Genomic DNA, 18,553 nt, shown 5'->3' with positions numbered 1-18,553 from the left:
CCTCTGGAGCTGGGAGAGGAGAGCTGGAGGGATGCTCTAAGGGCTCAGGGATGGCAGGGAGGGTTGGAGGGATGCTCTAAGGGCTCAGGGATGGCAGAGAGGGCTGGGGGGATGCTCTAAGGGCTCAGAGATGGCAGGGAGGGTTGGAGGGATGCTCTAAGGGCTCAGGGATGGCAGGGAGGGTTGGAGGGATGCTCTAAGGGCTCAGAGATGGCAGGGAGGGTTGGAGGGATGCTCTAAGGGCTCAGAGATGGCAGGGAGGGTTGGAGGGATGCTCTAAGGGCTCAGGGATGGCAGGGAGGGTTGGAGGGATGCTCTAAGGGCTCAGGGATGGCAGGGAGGGTTGGAGGGATGCTCTAAGGGCTCAGGGATGGCAGAGAGGGCTGGAGGGATGCTCTAAGGGCTCAGGGATGGCAGGGAGGGCTGGGGGGATGCTCTAAGGGCTCAGGGATGGCAGGGAGGGCTGGGGGGATGCTCTAAGGGCTCAGAGATGGCAGAGAGGGTTGGAGGGATGCTCTAAGGGCTCAGGGATGGCAGGGAGGGATGGAGGGATGCTTTAGGGGCTCAGGGATGGCAGGGAGGGATGGAGGGATGCTTTAGGGGCTCAGGGGTGGCAGAGAGGGTTGGAGGGATGCTCTAAGGGCTCTGGAATGGCAGAGAGGGCTGGAGGGATGCTTTAAGGACTCGAGGGTGGCAAGGAGGGTTGGAGGGATGCTCTAAGGGCTCAGGGATGGCAGGAAGGGCTGGAGGGCTGCCCTAAGGGCTGGAGGGATGCAGGGAGCCAGTCCTGGGTACCATCCCCAGGGCGCAGCTTGGGAGCAGCCCCAAATGCCCGTGCCCCAGCACCAGCTAAACCAGAGAGCCTGGGAGGAGCGCAGTGCTCCTGGAACGGTGGCAGATGGAGGTGCCTCTTCCCTGGGTTCACGTCAGCTCCTGGGAGGCTCGGAGGGGTTTATTTCCCTTGGGAAGATGTGCTGGTGGAAGGCTTTGCAGAGATCCAAACACGAGCAGAGGGTGACACCGCATGGCCAGAGGCAGCGGGGTGCCCTGGGGACACCACCCCATATTGTCTTCTCCCCTGATTGGAAGAGCAGAAGAAGCCTTGCTCCATCCATAGGTTCCCAGCCTGAGAAACCCTCTCCAGGGACTTTCTCCGCTCCCAAGGCTTTGCCAGGGTGGGACCTGGCTGGCTGCGAGGCCCCCCAGACTCGCTTTGGCCGTACCCACCATCAGCACCCCAAACCACAGCTCCCCCCTAACCTGTGCCGCTTGGGCATCGCTCCAGCCTGCAGATGGAAGGCCATGACCCGCTGCTCCAGGGGCTCGGCGAGCACGGCACGGGGTCACCGCCACATTGCAAGCGGAGTGTGTGACCTCCTCCACACGGAACCTGCATTGTTCCTCCTAGAAAAGCCTTCGGCTCGCTCTGCCTTGACCCCGATCTTTCTGTATCTGCCGTTTTGATGTTCTTCAGAGCAGGAACCCCTGAGGGAGGACATCTCACCCTTGTATTTACCTACAAAACACCGGGCAGAGGTCCCTGACCTGCAAACCCACCCTGAGCCCAGGACTAATCCCAGTTACTTTTAATAAATATTTGGTAACTACAATGAAAGCTCCTTTGGCGAATCCCCTGCGGTTCTGAGCTGTCCCCAGCAGAAACACCGCCAGGCAAAAGGTTTGAATCCGAGCAGGAAGGAGAGAGATCTTTCCCCATCTCCACCTGCCAGGGCTTCAGGTGACGAGAGAGAGGAGAAGGTGAGAGCCGGTGCTTGGCTCCTCGCTCCCGGCTGCCTTTAACAATCCCCAAAGGAGACCAATTCTGGGTCAAGGAGAAGTCAATGAGCTCAGCCCAAAGCTACAAACAGCCCCAGGAGGAGGATTTTCCCCCAATCCCTTTTTTTTAAGGCCCGTCGCCCGGTTTTGCAGAACCACCGAGCGGCTTCAGCAGGAGCTTTGCACTCTCAATGACCCTTCGACCCAGCGCACCTATTTCCCCACCCAAAGAAATGTAAAGCAAATTGTTTAGAGGCCCCCCGGACACAGACTGGATTTCATAGAATCAAAGAATCATGGAATAGTTTGAGTGGGAGGGGACCTTAAAGCCCATCCAGTTCCAATCCTTGCCACGGGCAGGGACACCTTCCACTGGATCGGGTTGTTCCAAGCCCCATCCAACCTGGCCCAACAAGGTGCTGCTCTTTCACCTCCTCTTTTTGGGTGGCAGAGGCACAAGGTAGATGCTGGAAAGGTCCAAGGTGGCCTCTCCATCCTTGAACAAGCGCAGGGATTGACGGCAGAGCCGTGCCTGGTGGGATCCCAGCGCTCCCCGCTGGCACAGAGCTGGGGGTGGCTGCTCCACTGCCTCCTCATTCCCTTCCCAGCTAGGAAATTGCTCCTGATGAAATTCAGCCCACATTTCCCTTCGCTCAGCTCTATCGTGCGAAACACTCTCCCCGCCCCCATCTCCATCTCCCTCCCTCCGCGCACGGATCCTGCCTGCCTTTATCTGAGCGTGGCATCGAATCCCTCCCGGCAGCTCTAAGCTCATTTTCAGCCATCATCCGAGCTGTTTAGCTGGCGATGAGGATTCCAGACACTGCGGGGCTGTGGACGGCAAACACACCGTTTGTACCCGCTAGACGGAAACTGTCCCCGGTGCCTTCTCTACGCTGTGCCCCCACGGCCTCAGCATCTGTCTTCACACTTAATGCATATCTGCCAAGTTCTCCTCTCCTTAATTCATCAGCTCAAGCCATGGCCATGCCTGCTTACAGCTCTTGGATCTGTCGGTTCCCAGTTGGAGATACGGCTGTTGGGGATGAGCTGGGGAAGCCTCGTCCCTGCCAGTTTAAATAGAATCCAAATCATAGAATTGGAGCATGTCCTGAGTTGGAAGGGACCCACGAAGATCATCCAGTCCAACTCCTGTCCCTGCAAAGGACACCCCCAACATTCACATCGTGGGGCTGAAGATGCTGACTGCGATTGCTTCTCTGGAGAGCTGTTCCGGTGCTCCACCATCCTCTGAAGAACCCTTTCCTCATACCCAACCTAACCCTCCCCTGGCATCTTCCTGCCATTCTCTTGGGTCCTATTGTTGGTGGCAAGAGAGAAGAGATGAGCGTCTGCTCCTCCTCCTCCCCTTGTACTGAAGGTGTAGACTGCAATGAGGTCTCCCCTCTTTCTTCTCCGGGCTGAACAGACAATTGGAGCACATAGGATCATAGGTTGGAAAAGACCTCTTAGATCATCGAATCCAACCATTCCTATCTGCCACTAAACCATGTCCTTGAGTGCCATGGCACAGTGGCAATAAAAACCCAACAGTCACGCCCATCTCTGCCTCGGAATGACCCTTGGACAGTTCTGGAGCAGGGATGCTACAAGTAAATGGTGTTATCGTGGATGCTGAGGGCCATCGGCCAGTGAAGGCAGGAGGGAGCTCACCAACCAGGCTGGGAGATAGGAGTCATCCTCCTCACCCATTCTCAACGACGTGCTCTCAAGCAGACAGCGTTTCTGATTTCCCCGTCACTATGCAAGACATTGGTTTGGGAGAAAAGCTACAAGCGGTGGTTGCCCCATCCCTGGAAGGGTTCATCCTGGTTGGATGGGGCTTGGAGCCCCTGATCCAGTGGGAGGTGTCTCTGCCCATGGCACGGGGTGGGACTGGATGGGCTTTGAGGTCCTTTCCAACCCAAACCGCTCCATGATTCTATAGTTCTAACTCAGTGTAAATCACTCAGGGATTCCCCAGCCACCGCCAGGCTTTTTTGTCCCTTGGTGGGAAGGAACTCAAAGCACTGAAGACACCAAGGAGAACACCTCCATCCCAGCTTCTGCTTGGTGACCTCCTCCATCCCCACAGGCAGCTACGCAGCCCCTCTCCTGCCTCGCTGTGTCCAGAGTGGGCTGACAGGTGATGCGGGTGACAACACCCTTCTCTATCCCTTTTCTTATTGAAGGCTTCAAGGTTTTCTTCACTCCGCTCCGGCTCTGCTCACCCGCGCTGCCCGCAGGGAACTGCCCTTTTTTTCCTGATTCAGGATGTCAATCCTCAGCAATTTTTCCTCCACCTTCTCTGTCCTCACACATACCATGTCCGGAACGTGAACTCAAATGGTGAGGAAAGAAAATCCCCCCCCAGTCCCTGCCTTTTCCTGCTTTTTTTGGCTGCCTACTTTTGCTCCACGTCCTCCGAGTGGGATGGGAGCTGTTATACTGAAAGACAAATTACGCTGGTGTGCAGTGATGGCAGAGCTGATTCATAAGCCAGGTGGGTCTATAAGGTCTAATTTGGGATGGAAGAGAGCTGACGGCTTCTTTAGTAACCAGGAAGACTCAGCAACTTAACTTTTCTTTCACGAACACGTTATTATCCGCCCGCTTAACACCACTGCTCTGCCCACCCAAGCACTGGGCTTCTGCGGGACAGAGAGGCTGTAAATGGTTAGGAAATAGGTTTTAAAATGTTTTCCTAGGAAAGATTTGCCAGGGGGATCATCTCCCCCATCCACGTGTTGGTCTCCAGGGGCATTGGCCAAGACCAGCTTGAAGATGGCACTTTCTCCTCTAGGAAATCCAGCGGTTGAGAGTCACTTCTGGTCCACGTACAGTACCGGCCACATTTTAACAGGCAGAACAACCCTCATCCCTTCTGCTTAGTGAGGGAATCGTGGCGCTCTGGCTGCCGCAATGCTGACTGACGCTTCGGGGTTGAATGCAAGGCTTGAAGTGACTTCTCCAGCTCAGTTGTGGGATTGGCTTCATTGCAAAAGGTCGCCTGCAGCCAGGTGGGTCATAACAGCGCTGCTGGCAGCCTCACCCAGGCATGAGCGCCTCGGAGTTTGGAGGAGAAAGACTCTCCTTTGGCTGTTGATAACCCAATGTTGGGATCTGTGCGATGGGGGCTGCTCTCACGCACCCGCTGGGGCACCCAGGGGTGCTCCAGGGTAGGAGAGCAGCACGGTGTAGGGGCTCCAGGAGCATTTTGGAGAGCATCAGCGCTGGAGGTAAGAATTGATGCTGCACCTGGCTCCCGGCCAGAGTTATTAGCGTCTCATTTATGCAGGCAACAAATCCACCCACGTCCTCGATGGAAGGAAAAACTGTTTGGAAACAAGACCTCTACCTGGCACTGGGATGCAGAGACGTTCATCGCTTTGCACCTCTCTGCCTGAAGCCTTCTCGCCCTGAAGAGTCCAATTCCCTGCACCGCAGCGTGGGGACGAGAGGAGCAGTTGTGCCCAAGGGACCCCAGTTCCACCAGGACTGTCCCCATCACCCTGTCCCTCTTCCCTGCCTGTCGTGCCGATGACAGCTCTCTTCGCCTCCCAGCGCTTAGTATGCGCGAGGGGGCGAAGATTGCTGCACCCTGCCTCACACCATGAATTATTAACCCAGCATTAGGCAGTTTGAACTGTTCAGTCTTCCCCACCCGTCATCCCTGGCTGTTCCCCAGCGTGCAGGGACACCGGGGCCAGGTCGTCCAAGAGGGCAGAGAGCGAGTGACCCAGGCTGAGCACAATCCAGCCTGTCTGGAGACGGCATCCCTTCCCTGCTCTACCAATGGATTGCAGGGAATTCAAGGTTGCTCCCAAGCCTAAACCCCACACCAATCTTCTCCGCTCTACTCCGGTGTAAAACCTGGACCAAACCTTGGGGTCCTCCTGCCACGTGCTGGGGCTCCTGGGAAAGACCCAAGTGCAGGAAAGGGATGCTGAGAGAGAAGGGGGTGCTCAGCACTGCAAGATCTCACAGGTCCTGAGCTAAGTTTCCAGCATGGGGGCAATGGTGTGGGGCAGGTACCGATGCCAGAGCTGCCTGGGGAGATCTGTTCAACTCCCACAGGACCGTGCTCTCCTCTTCCCGCAGCACGGATGGCAAAGCACGGATGGACAGACCCTACTAGCGTTCAGCCTCACCTGTGTTTTCCAGCGCCCAAGCATCCCGCAGAGGAAGGGCGGCTCGAGGTGGCACAACTCATCTCCTCTCTTGTGTCACTCAGCCCTGCGCCGAGGCTGTTCTCATAACGAATCTCCCAGCAGCTTCACCCAGTCGACATCCTGCATTCGCTGGGAGCCCTCAAACACCTCAACGTCACAAATGAAAGGAACAGAGAGGGCTGAAGCAGGAGCAGATGTGCATTACACCCCAAGCAACCACCGAGGAAGCATTGTCTCATTGCTCTCCGTGTTTGAGACAAACTACTTAAGCTTCGTTAGACTTTAGGAGTAACAGCGATCCATCACTCCGCCGCTGTCATTAATCCTCAGTAATTGTTCCTATCATTAAAAGCCCCATTGTGCCGTGTCTCTCCGCTGTGCACCTGTGCATGAATGATGCATGGTTGTTGGGAGGACATCTGCCTCCAGAGAAACACACGGCACCTGGATTGAAATCCCTGTCCTCGAGACATCCCTTTGCTGCTTGGGCATCAGCAACCAGATCGCTTCGAGCTTTTGTGCGAAGCTCTTGGCCTTCGATCCACAAGCGAGTTACAGTCAAGGACCAAACTGGTTCATGAGTAAAAGAAGTCGCCTTTCTTGTAGGTGAGGTGTGCGAGAAAGCCGGGGAAGGACGTTTTAGAAAGGCATATAGTGATAGGAGGAGGGGGAACGGCTGCAAATTAGAGAGGGGCAGATTTAGGCTGGACATAAGGAGGAATTTCTTCACTATGAGAATGGGGAGGCCCTGGAACTGGGAAGTTGTGGCTTCATCCCCACCCCTGGAGGTGTTCCAGGCCAGGTTGGATGGGGCTCGGACAGTCTGAGCCAGTGGGAGGTGTCCCTGCCCATCACGGGTCAGAGGGTGGAATGAGATGATCTTTAAAGTCCCTTCCAATTCAAACTATTCAGGAGCCCCTCTGCAGCTTTCCTGGAGCCCCTTTTTCAGGGCTGGAAGCTGCTCTAAGGTCTCCCTGGAACTGAGGGCACTCTGGCCAAGAAACTCAGTGCAACCCTTGGCCCCTTCAGGCTCCTCTGCACCCCAAACCTGGGGCCGGCCAGGAGACCCTGCGCTAGTGCCAGCAGGTGGACCTCGCCTTTCCTTAGCTCTGGAGGCTTGGGATGAGAGTCATCCTTGGCTCTCAGCCTTCCCCATCGCCTTCCGTTTTTCTAAGCTAATACCTCGTAGCATCTTAAATGAAAGAAGAATAAATACAGCCAATTTCAGAGAGCGCATGGATGAAGCTAATCGGACCTGAAAATTATTCTCCTTTCTTGTGAGTCACACATCTAATGCATGTGCATATCAACGCTTGTAGCACGCTCTCCTTCCCATCTTTGTTTTAGGGTGCTTTCAGTAGAGGCTTAGCTGGAAAGACACACATACACACATCACTGCCGGAGAGTTGCGGCTCGTTTCCCAGCTCAGCTGAACACAGACAATATCATGGATGGTCCAGCCTGCTGGATCTAACAAGTTTTCCATCACACCGACATGCAATAAGACTCTGGGCTTCAGCTCTCCATATCCCTGTTGGCTATCAGCCCAGTGATGGCATCCGGTAGAGCAGCAGTTTGTATGTGCCACCCAACTGTGACCAACAGCTTGGCTCCAGCTCAAGAGAATACAACGAGGGCAGCAGCAAAAATATTGGCTTAAAGCCTTTGGAAAACTTTAACATTCCAAGCGTATACGAGCTAAAAATACCTGGCCTGGAAACTGTGAGCCTCCTCGGTGATGGTTCCGTTTCCAGCAGCATCGGTGGTGGCCGGGAAGGCTCTGTCACTGGTGTCATCATCTGCTCCCAGTTACGCACCTAAATGCAGCCCTCCTCACAACAAAGGGACTATATTCCCAGCTCAGGGCTAAAACACTGCTTAGTTGGTCCAAGGCATCCTTGGGGACTCTCGGATGCAGATAAACCACCAGGAGTGGTGGTCAACCCTGCAGAAAAGCCCTCGCTGGCAACTGCAAAACCCCCCAAAGGGCAGCTCGGCTGCATCTCACCATGGACATCACCTCTGAGCAAAGCAGAGCCCACCAGCTGCCCTGCTCCCAACCCACCACGTGTGCCTGGGACCACGCTGTGTCCTCAGAAAAGGCACAAATTAATTTCTCAGATGCTCAGGACCAAGCATCTCATCCTGCTACCACGATGCCCAGAGCTTCGTGACACGAGCAGGTATGGGGACGGTTGTTTTTCAGCCACACAGACGTGCAGCAGCATCAGCAGCTGTAAAGCTTGCTGGATTTAGAGCAGCTCCAGTGCTTCGACGCTGGCTGCCTGCATCACGGAGCAGAGCCAGATCCTCAACGCAGGCCCTTGGCACCGCCTGGAGCTTGCATTAAGCTCCCCGGGGATGCATCAAAGTCTTCCTCGCTGCAGCCGCTGTCGCAGCGTGGAAAAGATAGAGCTGGGATGATCGCTGCGAGCTGCAGGCAGCAAATCTCACACTGATGACAGCGCTGAGCTGAGGGTTTGCATCTCCTGCTGAGGCTGCAGGAGGCTAAGCAAGATGGGCAAAGAGCACAGGCAGAGGGAACCCCGGAGTAACCCCCTCTGCCTCTGAGGAAGGAGCTTCCTATGCCACGAGAGCTCCTGATGCTTTAGAGGGACTGCAGTGCCAATGGGCTGCTCCTCTCGCAGGCTGGGATACTGGTTTTGCTGGGGCAGAGCTGGGACAGAGCTGCAGCCCAGCATCTCCTGGCCTTCAGGAGCTCCTGCCTTGCTTTTCACACAGGAGAGTCCCTTGGAGAGCAGTTGGGAGCACAAAAGCTGTTGCAAATTCAACCCTTGGGACTGGAAGAAGAAATGTTGGTCTGTTCCCATTGCAGAGGAACAGAGGGGCCGTGGTAACACCGGTGGCTCTCCCGCAACAGGATTCCCTGCGGCCAAAGCAGCTGGAGAAGCACCTCAGGGCGAGCACAGCAATATCCCATAGCCCAGCACCCATCCTGCTGTTCCCGATGGAGAGATTTGCTCCAGCAGCTGCCCAAGCAGAGATGGAGAAGAGCCACAGCAGGGCACTCCATCCCTGCTCCCACTCCCGCAGGAGGGTGAAGCATCCCTGGCTCGCGGCTGGAGGGCTGCGAAAGGCTGGGTGTGGGTTCAGGTGGTGCTCAGTGCCCATCCCTCACTGCTGTAGAGGTGTTAATAACCACTTCTGGGAGGATCAGAATGGGAAAGAAAAGCTCAATGAGAGGAGAAACACCGCAGTTTCTACTTTTTTTCCCCCAAAACAGAGGGAAACATTTGGTAACAAAAAATATAACCCATAAAGATGGTTTTGCTGGAAGTAAATGTTTTGAGGCCGTTGTATGCATGCAATAGGAAAGGAATGCCTTCTGTGATTTTAAACATGACTCTTAGCCTCGTTATTTCTAGCGTGCCAGGGCAGAGGGACCGCAGCTGAGCGTACCCCCCCTCTGCAGCCCCCAGGCACGTGAAGAACCCAGCGCTCACCCTTAAAGGACAAATAGGAACAGTTTTTTTCCTCCACTCCTTGTAGGAAAGAACAAAATGCTCTTTCCAGCCCTGGAGCAAGGTTGGAATAGGGTTTCTGACCCTCTCGATTAGCAGCTTTGAACAAACTGCTGCTGCTGTCAGCTGTTCCGCAGCTGCTCCGCAGGAAGCGATTCCTCCTCTGCCCATCAACCCCATTACAGAGCACTCACCCCTCCGCTGAGCGCAGCCTAGCAAAGCCATTTTGCCATCCTAATTAGGCTCCGTGCAGGGCACCGAGCCAGCAGCCCGAGGAGGAAAGGATGCTAACGAGCCCCCGCGCCAGGGGAGCCCCCGCAGCCCCCTTCCCTGCCTGTCCCAGCTGTGGGGCTGCTCCCACATCACCCCAGCCCCCCACGCTCCCAATGACAGGCCCAAGGTAACCCGCCTGTGGCTCCTAATTGGATTTGCTTATGCTAATTATGATCATTTTTGCCTCAATTAAGCCATTTGTTTCCCACGCAGCTCCCTCATGGTAAGCCTAGCAGAGAGCCCTTCACAGGCTCCTTCGTCCACATCTCCTCCGTAGACCCTGACGGGTGGGGTCACCTTTGCTCACCCCTCTAGGGCCATACTTGTCTTTTCATCCCACTACCACCACAATAACGCCTCGATTCCTCTCCCCATTCCCCCTCATCCTCTCTCACAGCTCCTGCCTTGCTCCTGGGTGGCCCTTCCCAAGGAGATGGGACTGGCTCTGGTGTCACCAAAGCAACTACCAAGGACTAAACAGACTCCAGGGCTAGGAAAGGTGCAGACTTCGTCTCCAGAACCTGAAGACTGAATGATTTCCATCATCCAAACCTCTTTCCATCATCCAAACCTCTCTGGTTTGCAGAAGGAGGCAGGAAAACGTGGCCTGGAAAAGCAGCAGCTGGAGGTTTCCCAGCACTCATGGCCACACCTTCTGCTCAGGTCTCAGCACCAAGAAGGAGGGTGAGGAGGGACCACGCAGAAACTGGGCTTGGGCAACGCACAGCACTGCACCCAAGCACAGCAGAGACTCGGCTGAGCACATCCTACACCCCCACCTTGGGCCTTTTCCAAGAACAGAAGATGCCAAGGAGGACTTTGTGCACCTCCATCCAACTGGAGGTTCGATCATCCAACCCCGAATCAAGCTGGGCTGCAGCCACCCTGCACGATTGGGGCATTTCCCTGTGCTTCACCTCCCTACACCAGGAGGAAATAGAGCCATAGACCAGGACAGGGAAGAATAGGGACAACAGGGAAGGAAAGAGATCCTCAGAAGCCCTTAGCAGATTCCTAGATTGTGGCAGAAAGGCAGACTCTCCCATCCTTCCCATGCCCTTCTCTCAATCCCCCACTCCACCCAAGCCCTCAAAACCCATCAAGTTCTACAATACGACATCCAAGCAAACAGGCTGCCTGCAGCACCGCTGAACCAAACAGCCTTTTAGCCACAAACACGCATTTCTGGGATGTCCAAGCCTTATCCTACCTCAACTAGACGAGGCCCTTGTGCACACAGGTCTTCTGAGTAGCTCACAGCCCCCCAGCGTCCATCACCCCCCACCCAGCACTGGTGACACCCCCCAGCAGCCACAGCCACGTTCAGGCACGGCTCAGGTGATCCGCTGCCTCTCTCCAGGCTGAGCTTTTGCACGCTGGCACCAGCGTGACCATCGCCTCCCTCCTTTTCACCCCACCGACCAGACAAACACGCGCCACGTACCTACTCGGGCTGGAGTCGAGGCGATGACCTTGATAAAGCTGCTCTGCAGCTAGTTCTCACTCCAAGCCATTCCCATCCTCCATGCTCCTCCGAGGAGGTCTCTTCTTCCTAAATCAGGGCCTCAAGATCTGGGAAGCTTTGGACATGTCCTTCGTAGCACACAGGTGTGCACAGAATTCATTGGCAGGTGAGCTCAAAGAGCAAGATTGAACGCTCCGTGCTCCCTCGCTACATTTTAAGGCATAATTGCTCTGCAGCCTGGCATCCAGACAATGAACAAAGCCTCCTCTTTATCTCCACATCCAGTGCTACTAAAGCTCAGGAGCAAGCAGGAAAAGCCTGCACGGATTTCAGAAAAAACACCCTTACACGCCACTAAAGGATGTTTTATTAATCTCCGCTTGGAAAGCTCTCTGGCTGCAGAGAATGGGAGAGCTGTCAAACATAAACAAGGAGCAACTGAATTAATGCAGAGCCCAATATAATATCCAGGAGTTGCAATCTCAGCTCCTTTATCAATCTGAAAAAGAATCTTGCTATTATTCAGCGGTAATGAAACAAGTGCTATCGTGGCTGCAGAGGATGCCAGGTAAGAGGCACACCTGCATTTAAAGGGACACCACCACGGCGAAGGATGCTGAGCAGCTTTCTGACTACTTGAGCTTCCCGACTCAGGGCAAATAACTAGGAGAAAAAGCAGCTCTGCCTGGTCCAATATATACCCCGTTAAATCACAGAGCGCTTTGGGTTGGAAGGGACCTTTCACAGCTCATCCAACCCAACCACCCTGGGACAGCTTTAACCAGCTCAGGTTGCTCAGAGCCCCATCCAACCTGACCTCGGAGCATGGATCTCTGGCCAGGTCTGTATGGGGAAAACCAACCTCAGAGTGCCAGGAAAGGAGCTGCAGCTCGAGGAAAGGTGGTCTGACCCAGCCCCTAAGTTTAAAGGGCAAGCCTTTCGCCCTTTAAATAGCTCAGTGCTGGCCGGAGCAGCGTTTCCCAGCAGTACTGCAGCCCAGCAGGAAAAAAGCAGCACTGGGGCACGTTGTGCTTTGTGCAGGTTTTGACAGAAGAAACAACCTTTAGTCAGAAAGACGTCAGCATCCCTGAGCACAGCAGGGTCTGGGAGCGAGGACGCCTCCATCTTCATCATCACCTTGCCTTTGAGCTCCCTGGGATTTAACTCCCACTCTTTCTTGTGGCTCGTATGAATCGGAAGACACAAGAACAAAAACCTCAGGGCATGTCAGCACTTCCCTCTCTTCAGAGCTTGGAGGGTTTTTTACTTCTTTAGAGGTTTTGCCCATGGCAGGGGGCAAGCACAGATGCTACTGAGCTGGTAGGCAGCACTGGTTGTCCTCTGCTCTGCTCAGCGTGGAGCTGGCCTGACCCATTGAGGCTAAAACCTGCCCAAAGAGCTCATCTTGCTCAGCACAGCATCCCTGCTGCAGGGTACCGCAGCTATTTTTAACAGTTAAGGCATTGTTAGTCCAAGCTGATACACACGAAGCGCAGCTCAAGGCAGTCATGCCATCAGACACAGCCTCCAGGCATGCCCGGAGACAGAGACTCCAACACCCCGAGCTCTTCCTATTTTTATACCCATTCATGCTCCTCACAGCTCCAGATACTGTCACTCGTTCCAGGCAACAGCTCAAGTGTTGGCCAATCAAGTCACGCCAGAGCTCTGGGCTGCATTCAAGCACTTTCTGATCCCAACTTGTCTTTCCAGATCCTGAAATGACCTTTGCTCAACTCCTGCACTGAATCGGGGTCCTCTGGAGGATCCACACGGAGGGAGAATGCTCCAGAGCTATCCAGGCATAAAGAAAGCTGAAAGCAGGCTGAAGACTCCCAAGTGTTCACCGAGAAACATGAAATCATTTGGTTTATCTCAAGGGTACAGGACTTGCTACCACCTGTGTTTCTGGAGATCATAGAATAGTTTGGGTTGGAAGGGACCTCAAAGCCCATCCAGTCCCACCCTCTGCCATGGGCAGGGACACCTCCCATGGGATCAGAGGCTCCAAGCCCCATCCAACCTGGCCTGGAACCCCTCCAGGGATGGGGCAGCCACAATTCCCCTGGGCAAGATGTCATGCTTATGGAAGGAAGTTCTTTTGAGGCACTCATCCTGCACCTCTGCAGCCAGCCAGGCCAGGACCACCTCAGGACCAGCCAACTGTGGCCGTACTGCCACATGGAAACCTGACTCCACTCCCTGCTCCTCTCCTTCCCATCACACATTTCAACATTCCCAAAAATCACCACCCTTCCAAGAGTCATGAAGAACCTTCCCAGAGTGGAAAGTCCCCCTCCAGCAGCCCTAAACCCTGGCTCCCAGCAGCTGTATGGCCATCTGGTGCACAAGCAGAACCTTCCAGCTCCGGGCACCGAGAACCAAATCGCTTCCAAATTCACGTGAAAAAATAGAGTAATTTTATTATATAGTTCAAAAAGATCAACATAGCATTCAATAGGACATCTCACTTGAGGACACAGCCACCCCAGAGAGCCAGGAACTTGGCAGCCACAGCAGAGGTCCAGGTCCATGGGTCAGGGTTCCCGTTTATCCTAGAAAACGGGAGATTTTACCCCTAACACTGACCAAGCCACCCCGTACTTCTCCTCACTCTCCATCTCCCTACGAGCCATGAAGCTGAACACCAGCTTCATGGTAACCAGAAGGGCATCCTCCAGAGCTTTGGCACCAGATGGCTCTAGAGTAGCCAAAGACTCCATGGGAAGCCACTAGTGATGAAAACTCTCCCATTAAACGCAAGATATTTGGGCCAACGAGTCAAGAGGTTCTCAAGGTGACCTCCTGGTAGTAGCTCTGGTTTGGAGGTGGCTGCCTTGGGTGTCAGCTGAACATCTCGACTGTCAAATACCAGTCATGTCACGCGGGGGTGAAGATGCTCACACTCAGCATCATCTGAGCAACGTATGGGGACCGAGGTTTCTCTTTGCACAGGCAGAAGTGGAGCCCATACTGCCCTCTCGCCGCTCGTTTAGTGAGCAGAGGGGATGGAGGGGCTGTGCCAGACTGAGCTCCATGGAAGGACAGCATAAAAACCCATGAGTGAAATTCAGAGTGGTCCCAGTAACCCCAGATGGATCATTTTGCGGCCAAGGGAACAAGGACCGAAGTACATCTTTCCAACCCAATATTTGCAAGTGTACCCAGGGCAGAGTCTTCACCTGGAGATCTGATGACTCCTTCAACGCAACAGTCCCATCCTGCTCATCGAGCTCCAGGTCTGCCTCAGTATCGTTGTGGGACCTGAACTCTTCACTGTCCGTTTCCTCGTCTGAGGGCTGGGGAGGAAAGAGGAGGACTGAGGAAAGACACACCAGCCTCATTCACAGAGTGGTTTGGATTGGAAGGGACCTCAAAGACCATCCAGTTCCACCCCCTGCCATGGGCAGGGACACCTCCCACTGGATCAGGGGCTCCAAGCCCCATCCAACCTGGCCTGGAACCCCTCCAGGGATGGGGCAGCCACCACTGCTCTGGGCAACCTGGGCCAGGGCCTCCCCACTCGGGTGTAGGACCTTGCACTTGGCCTTGTGTGGCATGAGGAACCACAAACAAGTAGCCAAGGGTGACAGATGCTGCTTTGTAGGGACATCAACCAAAGAGAAACTTCCATGTTATGGGATGAGCGGAGCACCCCCACCTTTCACACACTGACAAAGTGATGTTGGAGGCTCCTTGGTCAGCCTGCAGGATGTGCGACAAAGGAAACTTCTTTACAGGTCCCTGCACAGGCTCTTCTACAGACCTGAGCAGAGACATTCGTGGTCTACCAGGAGCAGACAGATGCTAAACCAAATCATCTCCAAATCACTCGGCCCCCGAGGAACAAACCTGCTCAGCAGCCGGAACATCATACCTCGTACGTGGAGTCTTCAGAGTCATCCTCTGGCAGGTCCCTCTCCAGTAGCACCAACCAGGACTCCTGCTCCTCCAGAGCTACGTCATCACGCTTCCTCTTGTTTGCTTTGCTACATGGGTTAATCAGAGCTTCTAGGATCTCTGCAGGGATTCACAGGAGGCACATTTACAACGTGTACAGAACAAACATCTGCATGCTTCCCAGCTTTCTACCCAGCAGAGGAGTTCCAGACCTAACGTGTTTTGATGTCCTGTTGTGTTCTTATAGATTCATTGACTGGTTTGGGTTAGAAGAGACCTCAAAGCTCATTCAGTTCCATCCCGTGCCATGGGCAGGGACACCTCCCACTGGATGAGGTTGCTCTCAGCCCCATCCAACCTGGCCTTCAACACCTCCAGGAATGGGGCAGCCACCACTGCTCTGGGCAACCTGGGCCAGGGTCTGACAAATGCTTCTTAGCTGCAAGATCTTGAAGTCCTGTAGGAGGCCACAGCTCTTACCCTTGGGCGCATTGCCTTGGCCCCAATCTGCTGGCAGGTAGGCTGGGATGTTCTGGATCCTAGTAGGGACAATGGAGAGGAGAAGGCGCGTTAGTCTCCCCCAGCGCTTCTTGGCGAGTCGTCCAGACCTGGTGGGAGACCGCACGGGGTAGATTTTGCTGATAACGGTTTCCACAGGCACCACAAATCCAATCAGGACCAAGGCTTTCTGAAGGATCTTCAGCTACAAACAAGAGAAGTAGGTTAGATCACGTGAGAGCTTCTGGTTATTTCAAATACTCAGCGAAACCCTTAAACTCTGCTCTGTCCCTGTGTGGGGCCAAGATGGGACCAACTTTAGCCACGTAAAACAGGGCCAGTTAGATCGTACCTTGTCCCCCAAGCTGGGATGGGAGGAAAGCAGAGGACAAGCACACAGCAGAGTCAAAGACTAAAAGAAGAGATAATATCTGACAGAGAAACCAAAGGAACTTCCAGCCTTAAGGTTTTATCGCTCTATCCCTTTGGCCTCAAACCCCTCCAGCAGCAGGAACATCACCTACCAGGTGCTTGACAAAACCCAGCTGAAGGATGTGGCCCAGGAACCTGCTGGAGAAGGAGTAGGGCTCATTGCAGTCAACCATCCTCCCCTAGACCAAGGGAGAAAGGTGAGACGTCCTCCACGCCATCCCCTCACAGCACCCCAGCAGAAACCACCCCTTTAGCATCATTACCTCCTGTGGGTTGGTGCGTGGGCTCAGTTGCTGCTCCATGAAGCCCAAAAGCCCAAACTGAACACAAACCTGGCTTAGCCCTGTCTGCAGCCCTCCAGCTACTTGTAGCTACTGGCCCAGTTGCTCCTTGTTGCACTAACGAGCTGCCAGCCTCACTAATTAGTAGGGCAGCCCCATGGCCTCCCAAAAGTTCTCCACTGGTAGGAAGCATTGGTCCTTGTTTTTGGGTGGATACCTCTCAATTATGGGCTTATTTTTCTCTCAGTTGAGGGGTGCCTGTCTCCTCTGGTGGGTTGTATCTTGCTAAGCCTCTGATGTGAGGTATCTTCCCCCACTCTGTGCTGATAGAAAGGGTGATGAGATGCCAGAAAACCTACTCTGCTGAGCCCCCAGTGATGGGAGAAGCTGGACCCTCAGTGGAGGGGAGGCTCCTAAGCATCCCTTGCGGTCTATGCCTTCCCTCGGTCCCGCGCTGGAGGGGGAAAGTGAGACTGGGATTTGGTTTAATCAATAAAGATGAAAGAAAGAAGCTGTGGTTCTTTGAAACCACAGCCTGATTAATTACCCAGCAGCTCTGCGCGCACGTGAACGCACACACGCACTCCCCTTTGTAAAAGGAGCAGCGCTGAGCTCCGAGAAGCACTTTCCAGAAGCTGCTTCACAGCACATCCTTTCAGTCCCTGCTCTGGATACTGAGGTTTTTTAGCTTCATGCGGACTCTGGACCTGAAAGCTGCGCTGGGCAACACGTGGACAACGGAGCCGCTGACCCTCCTGTGCAGCTCGGCATCGATTCTTCCGTGGGCTCAGTGCTTGGCGAAGTTGGGCATCACCATGTGCAGATGGGCTCCGGGGGTGTCTCTGACCAGTTCAGGACTCAGAGCTATTCGGAGGAATTCCCAGCTGTTATTTCTGCCAAGCAGGTGGGTTTGAAGTGAGGAGAAGTGTTTAATATTTGAGTGTCGCTACACCCTGCTGCAAGGTCGTAGAGAGCCTGTGAGTTCCAGGGAGGGGGTACTGAGTCGAGATAAGAGGGCACAGTGTCGAGATAAGGGGGTACTGAGTCGAGATAAGGGGGCACTGTGTCGAGATAAGGGGGCACAGTGTCGAGATAAGGGGGTACAGTGTGGAGATAACGGGGCACTCACCTCCCTGCTCCATCCAGCTGAACACAGCGTTGTGGCCGAGCTGAGCCTGTAGGGATGGGGTCATGCATCAAGCATCTCCAGAGCTTGCTCGTAGCCCTGCCCCGACCGTGTATATGGGGGACAGGCGTAAGCCCTCCTCATTGGAGTGGGATGTGGCTGTTTATGATGCTCTGAGATGATGTCCTGGGCTTGTCTGTGTTCCCGAGGGGTCAAAGCAAGCCTTGCCTTGCTCCTGCTGAAGTCCACAGCAGAGCCTTTTTGGTGGCCGGTGTCGGGCAGAAGGAATAGACAGCATGTTACAGCAGGCCAGCTGCATTGCTGCAGGGACAGCCCCTGCGCCGCACACAAACAGAGCTGTTTCTTCTCTCTGCTTCATTTACAGAGCCAAAGCCAACACAAAGCAGCCGTTCTCCACCTGCCAGCAGAGGAGGCTTCCTGAGCCAAGGGGAGGGTGGCAGGGCCACCCGCAGCTGCAGAGGGACGAGGATGCACAACGCATCTCCTCACCTTCACCTCAAGCCTGGGGGCAGCCTGGGATTGTTCCCGCTGCGATCCCACCTGCAGTGGGGATGGGAACACAGGGATGCAGTGAGCCAGAGCACAGCCCTAGCGACAGCAGAGCGCGGAGGAGGGACCTGAGCATCCCAGCAGTGGAAAGCACTGATTTCTTCGGGTAACTGCGTGGCTCAAGGTGAAGATTTTCCTGGCAGGAGTTTTGCTAGACAGCACTGAAGTGTTTGTCTCCTGCTCTCAGCTCCAGCTGATGATGCCCACGGCTGGTGACTCCCACACAAGCCATCGTTCTTGCTCCCAGCGCACGGCTCCCTCCCACCCTGGGCTCTGCAGCCCTCGCTCGTGCTGCTCATCCAGGTCTTCTTCTCCCTGGTGCGCCCCTATTCCTGCCTCGGGGGTTGCTGCATGGGAGCAAGAAGGCAGGAGCTGAGGTTGGGGATGGGTTCCTCCTCGCCCGTCCCTCTCCATCTGTCTCCCCTGTGCCCAGGAGGGTGACAAATTGCTGCTGGGCCAGATGGAGCAGGTGCAGGGACTTGGCGGCTGTCGTCACCGTGCGTCACCGTGCAGAGAGCAATCAGGGCTGGCTACAGAGCATAAATACACAGCGCTGCTCCAGGGAGCCCCGTTGGTCC

General features: G+C 54.8%; 2 protein-coding genes across 3 annotated transcripts in view; both read right to left on the bottom strand.

Annotated features, from left to right (window-relative positions):
* LINGO3 (leucine rich repeat and Ig domain containing 3) overlaps positions 1-11,439 on the bottom strand; it is a 41,226-nt gene extending 29,787 nt beyond the window's left edge. The window contains exon 1 of the mRNA XM_054049969.1: positions 11,148-11,439. The gene's annotated coding sequence lies outside the window, so the exon portion shown is untranslated. The remainder of the gene's footprint in view (positions 1-11,147) is intronic.
* A 2,165-nt stretch (positions 11,440-13,604) lies between these two features.
* On the bottom strand, positions 13,605-17,818 carry LOC128849239 (uncharacterized). Of its 2 annotated transcripts, none has more exons than XM_054050040.1 (6): positions 17,409-17,818; positions 16,091-16,177; positions 15,549-15,771; positions 15,046-15,188; positions 14,351-14,467; positions 13,605-13,723 (listed from the first exon to the last, which is right to left on the bottom strand). In XM_054050040.1, exons 2-6 carry the CDS (start codon positions 16,169-16,171, stop codon positions 13,706-13,708), a joined length of 582 nt encoding a protein of 193 aa, XP_053906015.1. In that variant the 5' UTR covers positions 16,172-16,177; positions 17,409-17,818; the 3' UTR covers positions 13,605-13,705. The 2 variants fall into 2 exon arrangements, with proteins under 2 accessions (XP_053906015.1, XP_053906014.1); XM_054050039.1 differs by lacking the exon at positions 17,409-17,818 and adding an exon at positions 16,262-16,391.
* Positions 17,819-18,553: the final 735 nt, after the last annotated feature.

This window comes from Cuculus canorus, chromosome 27 (assembly GCF_017976375.1).
Source record: "Cuculus canorus isolate bCucCan1 chromosome 27, bCucCan1.pri, whole genome shotgun sequence".
NCBI classification, from domain to species: Eukaryota; Metazoa; Chordata; class Aves; order Cuculiformes; family Cuculidae; genus Cuculus; species Cuculus canorus.
Note: the sequence above shows the minus strand (reverse complement) of the source record. Positions and strands in the feature narration are given on the sequence as shown.